This window comes from Armigeres subalbatus, unplaced genomic scaffold (genome assembly GCF_024139115.2).
Source record: "Armigeres subalbatus isolate Guangzhou_Male unplaced genomic scaffold, GZ_Asu_2 Contig529, whole genome shotgun sequence".
Classification (NCBI taxonomy): domain Eukaryota; kingdom Metazoa; phylum Arthropoda; class Insecta; order Diptera; family Culicidae; genus Armigeres; species Armigeres subalbatus.
In genome coordinates this window covers 13,275-29,452 of record NW_026943292.1, presented here as the reverse complement: position 1 = coordinate 29,452, position 16,178 = coordinate 13,275, and the positions used below count along the sequence as shown (strand labels likewise).

General features: G+C 37.1%; 1 protein-coding gene across 1 annotated transcript; it reads left to right on the top strand.

Moving 5' to 3' along the window:
* The first annotated feature begins 2,104 nt into the window (after positions 1-2,104).
* LOC134204355 (mitochondrial import receptor subunit TOM20 homolog) lies at positions 2,105-15,496 on the top strand. The gene is made up of 3 exons (XM_062679181.1): positions 2,105-2,405; positions 2,492-2,576; positions 14,624-15,496. The coding sequence occupies exons 1-3, from the start codon at positions 2,279-2,281 to the stop codon at positions 14,874-14,876; spliced, it is 465 nt and encodes a 154-aa protein (XP_062535165.1). The 5' UTR covers positions 2,105-2,278; the 3' UTR covers positions 14,877-15,496.
* Positions 15,497-16,178: the final 682 nt, after the last annotated feature.

The following is a 16,178-nucleotide window of genomic DNA, read 5'->3' as shown; positions in this document are numbered from 1 at the left end:
GCAGGAATTCCTAGAGGAACTTTCTGAGGAATTCCTAGAGGAACTTCCGCAGGAATTCCTAGAGGAGCTTCCGCAGGAATTCCTAGAGGAACTTCCACAGGAATTCCTAGGGGAACTTCCGCAGGAATTCCTAGAGGAACTTCCAGAAGAATTCCTAGAGGAACTTCCGGATATATTCCTAGAGGAACTTTCGGAGAAATTCCTAGAGGAACTTCCGGAGGAACTCCTAGAAGATTTTCCGGAGGAATTCCTAAAGGAACTTCCGGAAGAATTCCTAGAGAAACTTCCGATGTCATTCGCCCAGAAGCAGGTGCTATGGAGTGCGGGTTCGATTCCCGCCCCGGTAAGGAGGAAACTTTTCGTGATGCGGAAAATCCTTCACTGGTCCACTGGGTGTAATGTGTCATGTCCTTTGTCTCATGCTAGGTGTTAAGTGTTCAGTCTGTACGACCTGTGGTCGAAGATGGTGTCCCTGTCTTTATTGAGAAGAAATAAAAAAAATCGTTGATGATCTACTGGAGGAATTTCCGGAAGAATTTCCAAAGGAATTCCCGGTGGTACTTCCAGAGGAAATCTCAAAGAAATTTCAAAAGGTATACCCAGAGAAACTCCAAAAAGAATTTTCGGGTGGATTTCAGGAGGAATTTCCAATGGAATTCCCGAGTAAATTCCCAAGTGAATTTACGAAGCAATTCTCCAGTGTATTCCAAGAAAGGTTGCAAAGCGTATATTCCCAAAGGCATATTTTTGGAGAATTTTCCTGAGGAATTCACAAATGACCATCAGAGGAACAGGAAGTCGCAGAGGAATTCCCATAGGATTTCCCGGAGGAATTCACGAAGGAACTCCCGAAGAACTTCTATGAAGAATTCTTGAAGGAATATGAATTCCTGAACGACTTCTCGTAGGAAATCCTAATGGTATCAACGGAGAAGGATTTCCCGGAGGAGATCCTGAAAGATCCGGAAGAAATTTATGGAGGAATTTGTGAAGAAGTTCCCGGAGGAATTGCCTATGAAATTCTCGGTGAAACTACCAAAGGTTTCAGTCTGCCGGTGGAATTCACAGATAACAACTTTCTTTCTTAAAAAGGAATTGCTGAATAACCTCTCCGCAGGATTTTTTAGTGGAATTTCCTGAAGTATTTCCGCAGAAATTCCTGAACGTCCTGATAAACTTTCAGAGCATAGTTCCAGTAGAATTCCAGTACGAACACCAGATGCCATCGTGAATCAACATCATTAATCGACCTAGAATAACAATTAAGGATTAAATTATAATTTAATTTCATAAAAAATCATCTTTGAATAACAACGCTTGGCGCTTTGATGTTGCATGAAGAAGAAGAAGCAGAAAGATGATAATCGAAAAAATCTCCACGGGAAAGCATACGTAGAAGTTTCTCTTCTCAAAAATTTTAGAAACAATGTAATTAAAAACGGAAAGCAGTTCGGGATTGGACTTTTCTTATTCTACGTATTAAGTGTAATATCACAAAATCAAATTTCGAAAAGGAATATTGTGTTTATTATATAGTAGAAGAAAAGTCCAACCCCGTACTGCTTACCGTTTTTAATTAAATTGCTTTTATAATTTTTGAGAAGAGTTTTAAAAACTTCATCGTATAGTTTGCCGTGGAGATTTTTTCGATTATCATCTTTCTGCTTCTTCTTCTTCATGCAACATCAAAGCGCCACTTGGAACAGTTTTGAATTATTTACTGCAAATGAAATTTTTTTTGACATCTTAGATGTCAACAAACCGAGTTTTTATGCAACAAAATCTGTGCAACATATCGCGTGAACCAATTTTGTCACGGATGAATCATACGAAACAAAATATGACAGATCTACTCATCAAAATCAGTCATCAAAGGCGATTGTTGAATTTAACAACACAGCTGCCGTCTTTGCAGGTCTCGAATCAGAATGCAGCACTCAATAACAATATTTTTTTTTCGGCGAGTTCTCCTTTTCGTCACGAAGGCATTGAAATCCCAAGATTAGTTGAAAATAATAGGAATAATCCCTCAACTCAGCCCTGCTGCAAAAACTGTCAAAGTCATGTTTTGTATTTTGACAGTTCATGGAAAAATAAAATCAAGAATCTCGCGAAAAGAAGAAAACTCCGTGTGTTACGCGAACGCGGGTGTGATTCGTGTTGGTTAGAAGTCCATTTCGTGGAGAAAAGCAGGAAAATTTCTTCGCTTTTCGACCTCTCTCTCGTTCGGAAGTAACGTGCTAGTGCCACCGTGAAGCCCGGGTCCGGAATCGTTGAGATGGAGATCAGTAAAACTACCATCGGGATTGCAGCCGGCGTTGCCGGAACGCTGTTCCTGGGCTACTGCATCTACTTCGATCACAAGCGCCGCAAAGATCCGGACTTCAAAAAGAAGCTGCGAGAGAGTGAGTCGAGGGCAGTAGGAGGGACCATTTAGCGCTTTCTAATGTGAAACTTTATGTTTTTCATGTTTCCGGTTCGGCATCGATAGGGAGGAAAGCGAAGAAGGCTGCCTCGGCTGCTGGAGGGCCACGGACGACGATGCCCAACATGGCAGACCATGAAGAAGTGCAAAGGTGAGAGGGGGGAATAGTTTCTTCAAGTTCAGAGGGGGCGAGTTTTCCATCGATTTTCCATTTGCCACACTGGTCCGCAATCAATATTGGGTTCAAATTTGAATGTTTATGTAATCAAGTTCTGAAGAAAATAACATTCGCTGGAAAAACTGCAAAACAGCTACTCCACAGTAGATTGATTGCGCTTTCAGGGCTGGTAGGGGGCTTTTATTTCCATTCAAATTCAAGGTCAGATTTGGAAAAAAAATCAATCAGAATTCTTTCGGACCTTGTTTTTGACGCTTTTTTCATCGTTGAAGCGAATTTGTTGGATAAACTGTTTCTAACGAAATAAGAGTATTATCAATTTATGCTAGAATGTAGCTCAAAAAACGTGAAAAATAATATTTTTAACAATTTCCTCTCTTATTAAATTTAAGCAGAGGATTAAAATGAAGTTTTTACTGTAATCCAAAAACAAGAAAGGCTCAGCACAATTGTAATATTCAAGCCAACAAACTGCTGGTTATCAGATTGCGTAGCACAATAACGGACGTAACATAGTAAAAGCAAAAGTTTTAGAGCGCTAGATCCCATGCAGCATTTGTGATCCACAAGGACAATAGACCGTTCTAAAATCACGTAACGCTATTAGGGTATGGAGAAGGTTAGACAAAGCGTTACGGCTTTTACAAATAAATGAAATCCATCTTACAAAAACTGTTACGAGGGGGGAGGGGGCCTAAAATTGTTCAATTTTATGTTACGTAATTTGTGAACATCTCTCAGCTCAACCCGGATTTTGTAGTTAGGTGTCATCCATATCTCGCACAATGGACTTGTTTTGTTATTGTGTGAATGGTCCCCTCTTACATTTTTTGATCCCAATAACAGGGTGGCCGCCGAACCGGGAAAAACGGAAAAAATGGGAAATTGAACCCACCGCGAAAAAAATGGAAATTCAGAGCATGTACCAGGAAAAAACAAATTTTCGTCAAGTTAAATTCAAAATTCTTCCAAAGTTTTTAATAAAGTCCAGGTTTGTGTTGTGTGTCGAAATATTCGTCTGATGTCGAAGTCCTCCTTTATCGTCAATATTAAAATATTGAAAGGTAACGTTCGAAATTTCTAATAAATTCAAGATTTTATTTTAATGGATATAAAACTGAAAAAAAGTAAAAAAAATCTAGAAATATAAAATGTAAAATTGCAATTAATTGCATATTATTCGGCAACTCGGCCGTACGAAAACCATTTTTTTGTTAAATATCTTGGCTGTGCATATGCACAGCACATGTTTCGAAATGGACAAATTGATATGAAATTTGCGAAAAAGAATCCACGTGTCTTGGAGGGACTCGAACCCTCAACCTCCTGCTCTCTAGATAGGCGTGATAACCCCTACACAACAAGGCCACTTAAAGGTCACGTTTGCCGAAAAGTCATCAGAATCCGAGTACCAACCTCCACCGCGGTTAGCTCTCTTTTTGCAAATTGAATATCTTTCGGATGCTTGATTTGTCCAATCTCCACATGTGCTTTACTGTTGTATATCCACAGACAAGCGAGTGCACATTGTTTATTAAACGAGAGGATCGCACTCCATGCCTCCCAGCAACGGGCTGGACTGCGAATCAATCGCACTCTGCTGTGCCAAAGGCTTGCTTGGCTAAAGCATTTGATGAGTTTGATTGCCTTACAAAAGCGGTCGCGTGTACTCAGACGACTAATGACGGTGAAAGACCGACACTTGATTACAATTAATTGCATATTGTAGGGTATGATGGGGCAAGATGGGTCGCCTTAGGCGAACCCTAAATATCTCAAAACAGAAACATTTTAATTCAACTTTTCAACACGGATCTATAAAAATAGCTCATAATCTGTAAGCCAGGGGTATGAAACAACAAAAACTCCACTTATTATTCCACTTCGAGTCATTAAAGTAGAAGTCTATTTTTTTGTCAATCAAAAAATGGCAGGTAAGATGGGTCAAACAAGCGGGCAAGATGGGTCACCTTTAAATACTGCAATTAATATTGTTTTTATTCCCAATATTGATTTACTCACAGATAGATAGCTTTATTGCCAATGATTATATTGAAAAAAAAAAAAATTTTTAGCCTTGGATGAATAAATGGCTCTACATTTACAAATGTCTGAAAATTCTTATGAAAACAAGCCGTCTAAGTATAGCTTTCTCAAAAACAAAAAATAGACATTTTTAATAAACAAATTTACATCATTATGCCGAAAGTAACCTTAAAATGATTGAACCAGCAATGGTAAATATGTTTTGAATACGAACTATGCACTTCAGTATGTGCTGACCCATCTTGCCCCATTTGTAGGTTCATGTTAGAATGTCTAATATTCGATAAAATTTATTTATTTCAACGCAGTTAGTATAACATCACCTACATTACTTATAATACGTTCACTATGTTACTAAAAATGTTTAAATTTCACATTGCTCGACGAGATTACACGTTTTATAGAAAGTGTGTTTTGCATAAGAAACAATGCTGAAAAATATTTTACCTTGCCATACTCGACCAAAAAAAATTTTATCATCAAATCGAGTGATAATAAAGTAGAACCATTATTCCTCCTACAAAGTCATAACCTCCACATTAAAATGTACACGATGATAAAAAACGGCCCTGACCGTTTGACCGACCTGAAGTCGAAAGGACAAAAAGTCGAAAGAACAAAAAGAACAAAAGATAGAAATTGCGATTGTTGGACAAAAGGTCGAAGGTCGAAAAAATTGGGCAAAACGTCGAGTGTTGATCAACCATTCCTTTGCACATTTATGTTTTACCTGATATTTTATTGTTGAATTTTTCCTTCTTTTAGTCATAGGCCGTTCTTTCGAGATTCACATATTTATTCAGGGTGTCTACTACCTGGAAAAACCTGGAAAACCTGGAATTATCAGGGAATTTCTCTCTACCTGGAAAATACCTGGAATTACCAGGGAATTCCTGACATAATCAGGGAAATTTCAATACCCGGTGATCATGAGTGAAATTCTTTCAAAAGATGAAAAAAATCATTAAAAATGTTTGACTAAATATACCTATCAAATCTATTGAAATTGTAGTGAACGTTAATGGATCGTTGTTCCGAAAAAAACGTTTTGCCATCTTCAAAAGAATTCCTGGAGAATTTCCTAGGCTATTCTTGGTGAAATCTAGGAATTTATTCGGGAAATCAATTAGGGATTACTTTGTAAATTCTTTTGAGTATTCCCTCGGAAATTCTTCATGAATATATTTGAAAATATTAAATTAGTTAGGATTTTTCAAAGCAATTCCTGGAGGAACTTCCGAAAGAATTTCGGGATCTTTTTTCCAAGGATTGTTTTAAAGAAATCACTAAAAGAGTGTCTATAAGAATGATTAGTAATTTTCTAAATTATTTCTGGAGGAATTTCCAAGATAAAAACCGAAAAGAATTCCCAGAGGAATTTCAAAACGAATTTCCGGACGATTTTTCGTATGGTTTCTTTAAGAGATTCCCGGAGAGGGAACTTGGAGGGATTTTTAAAAAAATAAGTGCTAAGTGATTTGTGAAGAGTTTTTGCTAAAGGAATTCTTGAAAGAATAGCCGAAGGAATCCCGAATGGATCTTTCAAAGGAGTTTCTAAAGGTATTCTCGAAGAATTTCCAAAGAATTCCTTAAAGCAAAATATCCGGAAAAACTCCTTCAGGTGTTTTCTAAAGTTTTCCTCAAGATTCTTGTAAATGAGTTCCTAAAAAATTCCAAGGAATTTTAAAAGAATATCCGAAATATTTTCCGAAGGTTTTTACAGTAAAGCACGAGGTAAAGCAGTAATAGAATTGAAATTATTCTGCCAAAATATGTTTCAATAAGCTTACGATTAGATTATTTATCGTAATAAATATCGTGTTAAAGCTGAGAAAGAAAATTGAATGTATGGGGATGGCACCAGGTTGTTGTTTATCATGATATTTATGATCATAAATGGCGTAATCTTAATAGACCATAACTTGGCCATTTGACACATATAGGTGCATATAGTATCGGTACCTTGACTGCTAGCTCCAAGCAAACTAGATGTTGGTCACAAACTAGAACGAACTAGATGTTGGTCAAGCGAACAAGTATAAGGACGTTAGGCATGAGTACGTTAGGCATAAAGGATGTTAAGCATAAAATGCCCCAAAAACAGTCAACGACATAGAAAAGGTATTATGCCTAACGTAGGTCGGTATTGGTCATTTTTGACAAATACCGGTATTCGGTATTTGGTGGAGTCAATACCGGTAATACCGGTAAAATACCGGTTTTTGTGAAAATTTCAGGTATTAAATGTTAAACTTTTATTTGGTCTTTTGGATGAAAAACAATATTTGTTGAAAACTTCGAATGTTAAAATCATTGTTTGTTGAGCTGAGAAAAGCGAAACTTAAGTAATTAATTGGTTTAGTAACTAACATACTGAGTGACTCATCTCCCAATGCGCATTTCATTTTGTTGGCAATGTGGGTTTCGTGGCCGTACGGATAGCGACATTAATCGTCTTGACGCATATGCTTTGGAGTGTGGGTTCGATTCCCGCCCGGTAAAGAGAAAACTTTTCGAGATCGAAAAATTCTCCACTGGTCCACTGGGTGTTATGTGTTCTGTCCGTTGTCTCATGCTAGGTGTTAAGTGTTCAGTCTGTACGACCTCTGGTCGAAGACGGTGTCCTTGTCTTTAATTGTTGCCAACTACTGAGAATCCCTTTTTTGGTTCAACCGAAGTTGGACGACTTCGTCAAAAATCAGTGTGAAGTACTTTCCCTAAATCCTTTCAAAGGCATTTTCTTCGTACCGATCCTCAGAAATGGTCATTGTCTCAGTTTCAACGATCGCATCAGGAATGATTAGACGCTTCAATATATTGTCCATTTTCTTAATCAAAATAGCTTTAGATGCCTTGAAGAAAATGTTTGTGATCAATTGCTTTACGGCAGAATTATTCAAAAAATCAAAAAGATCGTGCAGAACTCACGGCAGAGTAGTTCCACAGCAGCTTGAACAGGTTCGAGGGCTTAAATTATTTTCAAAACCGCCAAAAAATTATCACCGAAGTTTAATTCGGGTTAAAGCTTCAACTCATAGATCCGTTTGAGCATAGATAACATACTATTTCAGCGTGCTTTGGGGTCAGCCACTTATTCAAATTCTTTTCCGAATTCAGAACGGACATATTTTTGCAGCAAATCGTGTTTTACGTTTTTCTGAGAAACACTACTATGGCTTAGTGATGAACTCTTGTAATAGGAAAAATAACTTTAATAAAGATTAAAAAAAAAACTGCTATGGCACGTACCTTTTTCACAATTTCATTTATTGGGAGAAAATTCTTGACGATGTCAACAATGTTCATTGAAAAAAAAAAGTCATTGGCAGTTTGACAGATGGCTAAGAGAATGAAGCAATATGTATGATTAATGTCGATGATCGATTTTTGCTGTAGGTGAATTTCGTCGATGATGCTTACTTAGGAAAGGTTCATCCATGCGCACATTCAATTGTTGTATTTTCTGCACGATGAGTCTTTACTGCTTGTAACCTAGGATGTAACCTAATATCTCTCCCATCTATGCTGGATTTCCTATTTTAAGGGACAGATATGCGATTACATTCAGTTTAGCTGATATATATATATATATATATATATATATATATATATATATATATATATTGATTCTGACAGCAAAATTTGAAATACCGAAAATGCCGGTATTTTCCGTCTATAAAACCGGTATTTTCGGTATCCAAAATTGACCGGTAATACCGGTATTACCGGTTTCGGTACTACCGGTTAGACCACCCTAGCCTAACGTCATGGACCTAACAATCTCATATTTGTGCATCAACACATTTCCTTAAGAAGTTTTCGTAAGAAGTAACTTAATTTTCGGATTGGCTTTCAGTCACGGGTAATAGCGTTGACAATTTTACTTCATCGCCTTCATCGTAAGAAGTTCTGAAGGATTTCCTGAAGAAATTCCCAAACATATTACCGGAACATTTCCTTAAGAAGTTATCTTAAGTTTCTTTTAAAAAAAAAACAGCTGAAATAAAATTCAAATAAATTTCCGAAAGAATTCTTAATCAAATTTCCAAAGAAAAGTCTAAAAACAAAATAGAAGAATGTCTGAAGAAATCTGCAAAGTATTTTATAAAGGTATTTCCGAGGGATTTTCACAGGTTGTTCGAGAGATGTTGTCTAAAGTTTTAGCAAAGAAATTTTCAAATTAAATCCTGGAGGAAGTTTTGAAGCAATTCTTAAAATCCGGAGGATTTTCCGATGAAATTTTTATGTGATTAACGGAAGTGTTTAACGGAATTTTTATGTGATTCCTGAAGGAATTTTGATGGCTGAAGCAATTTTTAGGTGAACATGCGAAGGAATTCTTGGAGGAATTTTTTAAGTAATTTACAACATTGTTTATGTGAGGCAACCAAAAAATACTTTAAAAAAAATATTTTTCGCAATATTTACTTTTTTGAATTGATTATTTTGCTGCTAAAATCTATATATGGCACGTTTGTGTTTACCTGGAAATTAATGTAAAACACCTGGAAATAACCTGGAAAAATCAGGGAATTTCGTTTTTACAGATGAGTAGACACCCTGTTTATATTTATTTGTGTTATATTTTATTGTTGAATTTTTCCTTCTATTAAACAAAGGCTTGTCTTTCAAGTATTTTTATTGTTGATTCTTTTCATTCTTTTATTCATAACCTTTCTTTCGAGTTTCGCATTTTTCTACCGCATATGAAATACCAACACTGTCCGCCCCTCAGATTTTTTGCCAAGTAATAATATTTTGAGGTTGCAACAAAATAAAATTCGGATAATTTGGGGATTTTCAAAATATTCTTTAACAAATCCGAGGAGTTTTTTGATTTTTTCATTTTAATATTTATTTTTTATTATCCCCCCTCCCCCCTTGACCTTTCGCAGACCAGTAGGACAAAAAGTTAATTAAATATTTGTAACGGCCTAACTATGCACGAATATACAAAATACGTTTATTTTTATTATTAGAAACCATTACGTTACGCTGTGAAGTTGGGAGGGATATGGCATTGTCAAAACTTGCATTAGGGAAGATCCATTAATTACGTAACGCAAAAATAGCGAATTTTCAACCCTCCCTCCCTTTGTATAGATCATCACACTTCGCTCAACCCCCTCCCTTACGTGATTTGTGAATGTTTGTGTTTCATTTTGAAGTCAACTAGTAACCCTCTAACGCCCAAGACCGCCTTCAGACGGGAAACTTTAATTTTTTTTTACCTGTTTTTCATTCAACCTTCTGTTATTTTTTCGACCCTCTTTTCCTTCGACCTTTTGTACTTTCAATTTTTTGACTTTCGACTTTTCGACATTTTATCCTTTCAACCTTTTGTCCTGTCGGTCTTTAGTCTTTTCGACCTTTTATCCTTTCGACCTTCTATCCTTTCGACCTTTTGTCCTTTCAATTTTTTGTCCTTTCGATTTTTTGTCCTTTCGATTTTTTGTCCTTTCAATCTTTTGTCCTTTCAACCTTTTGTTCTTTCGACCATTTGTCCTTTCGACCTTTTGTCCTTTCGACCTTTCGACCTTTTGTCATTTCGACCTTTTGACCTTTCGACCTTTTGTCCTTTCGATCTTTTGTCCTTCGACCTTATGACCTTCGACCTTTTGACACATATTCGGCTGTGCATATTCACAGCACATGTTTCGAAATGGAGGAGGTTGGTACTCGGATTCTGATGGCTTTTCCGCAAACGTGACCTTTGAGAATAGAGGTAATTATCTATAGAGGACTATTGTCGCTGCGGTTCCCTTTGTTATCGTCCCCAAACATGTTGGGTATCTATCTGTCCAAACGTACTGATTTTTCCTTCGTTGACATTTAGTGCCCTATCCTCGCCAGCAAATGATGTTTCGCCAGTGACGACAGCGCCAATCTTCCTATATAGTTTATTACCTCTATTCCTTTAAGTGGTCTTGTTGGGTAGGGGTTATCACGCCTATCTAGAGAGTAGGAGGTTGAGGGTTCGAGTCCCTCTAAGACACGTGGATTCTTTTTCGCAAATTTCATATCAATTTGTCCATTTCGAAACATGTGCTGTGCATATGCACAGCCAAGATATTTAACAAAAAACCCAGATCAATCCACCTAGCGTTGGTGGTGCCTTTCTCGCGCACTAAAATAATAAGAAAAACACATAAGAGAGGTCGAAATAGCACTTTAGGGGGATAGATTTTACTTTTTCCATCAATTCATATGCATTTGCGGTCATTTGAATGCATTGCTGCAAGGTTTGAAAAAATTTTTTTTTTTCATTTTGAAATTTTTTTTCCCAAGGGGGGACCCTTGGCAGAAAAACAATGTTTTTTCAATAACTTTGGAACGCAATGACCGATCGGGCCAGTTTTCAATAGGAAACAACTAGACCGCAATCCGCGTCGACTGCAACTTGTTGCGAGCAAATCGAATAATGCTAAGTACCAAAAAGTGTGTCTCACATTTTTGTACACACACACACACATACATACACACATACAGACATCACCTCAATTCGTCGAACTGAGTCGATTGGTATATAACACTATGGGTCTCCGAGCCTTCTATCAAAAGTTCGGTTTTGGAGTGATTCTATAGCCTTTACGTATACTTTGTATACAAGAAAAGTAAAAATGTAAAATTGATTAAATTACGAATCAAATGCCAAAATGTGATTTTAAATCTATTTTAGAAAACAAAATTATGATTTGATCGGAAACAACAATTTGGGCCTTTGGGTTACTGTGTTCATCTTTTTATATTAACATATTTGCCCAAAAGTACACGCAGCGATCCCCAGAGGAAACGACGCACCGCACTGTTTGCTGCCCGTATACTCGATTCTTATGGGGAGATAACATTGCGGCGTTTCCTAGGGTGCGGTTGTTCCTTTCGAATGGGAAACGCCGCGTGGAATCTTGTGCAAATGCGCTTTTAGAAACATTACAAAAGCCGCGCGGTGTATCTTATTGACAGCACCCTACAATATATTGCGTCTATTTGACAGGCTCAGGCGTGTATAACACTTAACGGAGCCGAGACTCTTTATGATATTTACAATCGATATCATCTTATTATTAACAATTAGTAAAGGGAAAGAGGCATAGACCACGATACTAGTGGCGACTCAATGTTAGATTGCGTAATTTCAGGGGATCAGGGTAATCGGTTTTTTATGCAGGCCATCTAATGCCTTTCTCTGCTCGTCCTTCTCAGTTTTTTTTGTCTTTGTCTTATTGTTTCGTGTAACACAAAGCTATGGCTATCAAATTTTGCGTATTTTACTTTTTAGCGCTAGATCATTCCGAATTGTCACTAGGTGACAGTATCACTGTTGGCGCAATAGATGGCAAGCAGGCAATCCACCGACATCCCTGAAGCGCTGCCTGATAGCTGTCAAGGCGTCGCGTCAACATACTCCAGATGTCATGGCAATGTGTCATGTAATACTTCCGGTCGTACATTACCTTAGTCGTAATAGAGTGAGGAATCATTATCTTTGTTTCTCTGAAGTGAGCTATATATTTAGCGATAAAGTGAGGTTTCGACAAATCATCGGTGTTCAAGTATCACTACAATATTGAGGTTAGTTAAACTCGTGTCCATTGAATTCTTGCTTGTAATTCCGTAATTACTATGTAGTATAGGGTCCGTGAATTCCGCATTTCGAGTTCGTCTATCCATCTGAAAGTAAAGAGAATCCTGAAAAGAAACAGTAAGAAATATATACGGTTCTACCCAAAATTCACCCTGAACTTTTTCGACAATCACCTTGTTCAAGTAGTGTAAGCTAACGCCATCGCTTGGTGAAATTGAGTTTGTATGTCGGGCAGTCTGCGTTGGCGGCGCTGAGGAACATTACACACGTTTTCAACAAAACTGTGTATGGAATTCATCCGGAAGCTCTTCCAACAATTCTTCCGAGAGTTCATCCCCCAGATTTTCCTCCGGTAGTTCCTCCAAGAATTCTTCCGGTAGTTCCTTCGGATGTTCCTCCGAGAATTCCTCTGGAAGTTCCTCCAGCAATTTCTCTGGATGTTCCTTCAGGAATTCTTCCGAAAGTTCATCCAAAAATTTATCTGAAAATTTCTCCACGAAAGTTTCTTAAGGAATTCCTCTGGAATTTATTCCAGGATTTCCTCCAGAATTTTCAGGATTTATTCTGCAAATTCCTTCAGAAATTCTTCCGGCTATTCCTACAGAAAATGTTACAAAAGTTCTTCCGACCTTTTGCTTCTTTCCTCTTATCCCAAAAACAAAGCGATTCCACTATCTGAAAGTAGATTTATTTTCGTTAATAGCTATTAAAATTATATTAATAATATATAAATTAATATAAGGTACCCCGGGGCAAGTGAAAATACGGGGTAAGTGGGTACTATGGCTGCCGATTAACCCTTAAATGCGCAATGTTGTTTTAAAACAACAAACCGAAAATACGTTTAATGTTAATAACTCCAATGGTTATTTACGTTAAAAATATTTCCGACGAATTCTGAAAAAATCGGCTTGCGCCTTTAAGGGTTAATCGGTGAACGTTTTTAATGGTAACAATGTTCTAGAAAGATGAAGCAGAATTATCAACGAATTCGCCTGATACAAAAAAAATTGGAATCAAAACCATTTGCGGCACTATACTAATGGTATTGTTTAATCATGACTTTAAACTACTGGCAAAATCTATCACTTTTATTTGTATTCAATGAATTTCCAAAAAAATAGTCGTTCCTAAATTCATCATTGATGTGGAAAGTGAATATTTTGAGCAATTAAATAATTGTGTGACATCGAAAACGATTTAAAAGTTTTGATTAAAGCCAAAATCTGAAATTTTTACTTGCCCTTAAGTTTTAACATACATGGGGCAAGTGGGACATATTTGAAAAACATTTTCGATAGAGCCATTTTACCTGTTTTTAGATTGTTGTCTAGTGAAAAATAACTTCGACACTCATATATCATATGGATCTGAATCAAATGCAGTTGATATCGTTGGTTTCGTTGTTAAGAAGTAGTGTACAGTTGATTTACCAAATGTGTATTTTACTTTCTGGAAATTATCTTCCTCGCGGAAAAGAGCAATGGTTATAGCTATGCTAAATTTTCCGTTTACAGTGTAAACAATCTATTTATTCTACAATAGATCAACAGGTTTTTTCTTGTGTTTTCTTATTTTTAAACATCGCATCAGTTTAACAGATTTTTAGATAAATAAAGTGCTTAAGACATAAATTGGCCATTGGTTCTATTACAAATTTACAACACTGCGCATCGCCTGAATAAAATCGTTCCTTTTGAAGTTCCAATTTATGTAATAATTTGTGTTCTAAACAGAGAAACATTCATTCGAAAAGTGAACAAAGATTTGCTCATCTCTTCCATCTAACACATTTGGTAAGAAAGTAAGCTAATGGAAAGCCAGACAAAAGTCAATTAAACAGTAAACTGGCTGTTGTCTTGTTTTTATATTTGCTAACATTGTAATCCCTTTCTTTTTGCCAAAACAAAAGACGGACAAGCAATAAACCTCCATCCATGATCGGAAATACTTCGACTCAGAAATTACATGAACATTATATCTGCATTCTTCAAATTAGTTTCGTTCGACAGTATAAAGCAGAATAGGTCCCACTTGCCCCGTTTGAAGGGGTGAGTGGGTTTCACAGGAAAATTTATTTATGTCACTACCAATATTTTTGTAACTGAATAAATGGCTTACAACACGTCTACACTTCAACAACGGAAGCATATAATGATGTATCCGTGGTTAATGTCCTGAAATACCCTGTTTTCTAAATATGCGTTAACGGTTTTGCTGAACTAGCGTTTTTTTAGGTCCCACTTGCCCCGGGGTACCTTATATTAATTATATTAATATATATTATATTTAATATTTCCGATGCCAAACGCTATTCAAAATGGGAAATTCACTTGAACTTCCAAATACAAGTTTAATTGCCTCCCAATATCTTTCTCTGTTATTTCAGATTTTTCCTCCAGGAAATTCAGATGGGCGAGGCCCTCATCTCTTCCGGTGACATCGAGAACGGTGTCGAGCATCTGGCCAACGCAGTGATCGTCTGCGGCCAACCGGCACAGCTTCTCCAAGTCCTCCAACAAACCTTGCCAGCCCAAGTGTTCACACTACTGATCAATCGTATGCGGCAGTACGGCGGCGGACAGGGCGGAGGCGACAGCGAGAGGGCCAGATTGCAAGAAATGAACGACGATCTGGAATAGCTTGGAATGTTAGAGAATTCATAATAGTAGCAACAGACGGAGACTGGAGATACCAAATACAAACAGAGAAATCCTAGAGTGCAGCTTCGTCTGCGGTTATCGCCCACGCAGTTTGATGTATCGAATCACACAATAATTATAGAAAGAAGTAAACTAAATCCTACATATGTTACAAGAAGCTTCTCGAAAGAAAGACACTGTTCAGCTGTCCGTGATTTATTTTCTGCACCGCGTTCAAGTTTTCTGGCATGACAAGCGGAATCACTATTCCGTAATCCACATTGTTCGAATGTTAACCCATACACGATTGTCGTGATCGCTGATTCTCTATGCGTTCAATTGTCCTTCTGTGTTGATTTCGGGTTTGCGACGGCAAATACCGCAAAATTGATAGCTAGTTAAACGTGAAACCTTATCAATCTACTAATATAAAAACGGAGTTTACTGTTAATTCGAATATGCTCTGTCGAACTGCTGTCGAGTGTTCGGTACTGAAGTTCTGTAAAAATAGAAAGTAGATCATATTGCACGGCGTTGAGAAAAAAAAACCGGAAAAGCCTATTGTTGAATTATGTTAAAGAAAACTTGGATTGGTGAATAAAAAGCTTTTAAATAAATTAGGCACTTAGTTTACATCTAACTGAATGTGAGAATTTCATGAGGAGAATCTAAGTAGGTGTTGAGCGGAAAGGATGCAAAAGGAAATTATCCGTCATTTTTTTGATGAATTTTCTAGCTTTCCACCTAAATTTAAATTTAAATGTTTTTCGTGTCTGTGAAAAGTGAAATCTTAAAAGAAAACTGCATAATATAACATACCATACGTCACAATTCGATAAAAGGCGAAGATGTGGTACCCGAGGTCGCCGCATCCTAAAGGCCAGCGTGTACATATTTGTTTGCCTTTTACCTACTGTCGGATCTCTACTACCTAATCCGGACATTGAGAAAGCTGCTGCCATCCCAATTCAGCACGGATCTAATGAAGAGCTGCCGACTGATGATCAATGTGGAATGTGTTCAAGATTGAATCGTAGTCATCAAAACTGTTGCATTTAAATCAAGCGATGGCGCACCTTCTTCAGCAATATTTCCAGCAGGGTTGCTGGTGCTATGGATTTGGTTGATCAGCCGTTTGTTTCGAAAGATACATAAAATCATCGGAAGTCAGTTTGCATTTGGTGAGATCAATCCAATATTATTTTAAATTCTCTGTTGCCATCTTTTTTAACTATGCCATTTAACTGTCATATCCTTGATCTATTCTTTGATTCTCAATTGATCCTGTTTTCTCCAAAAATT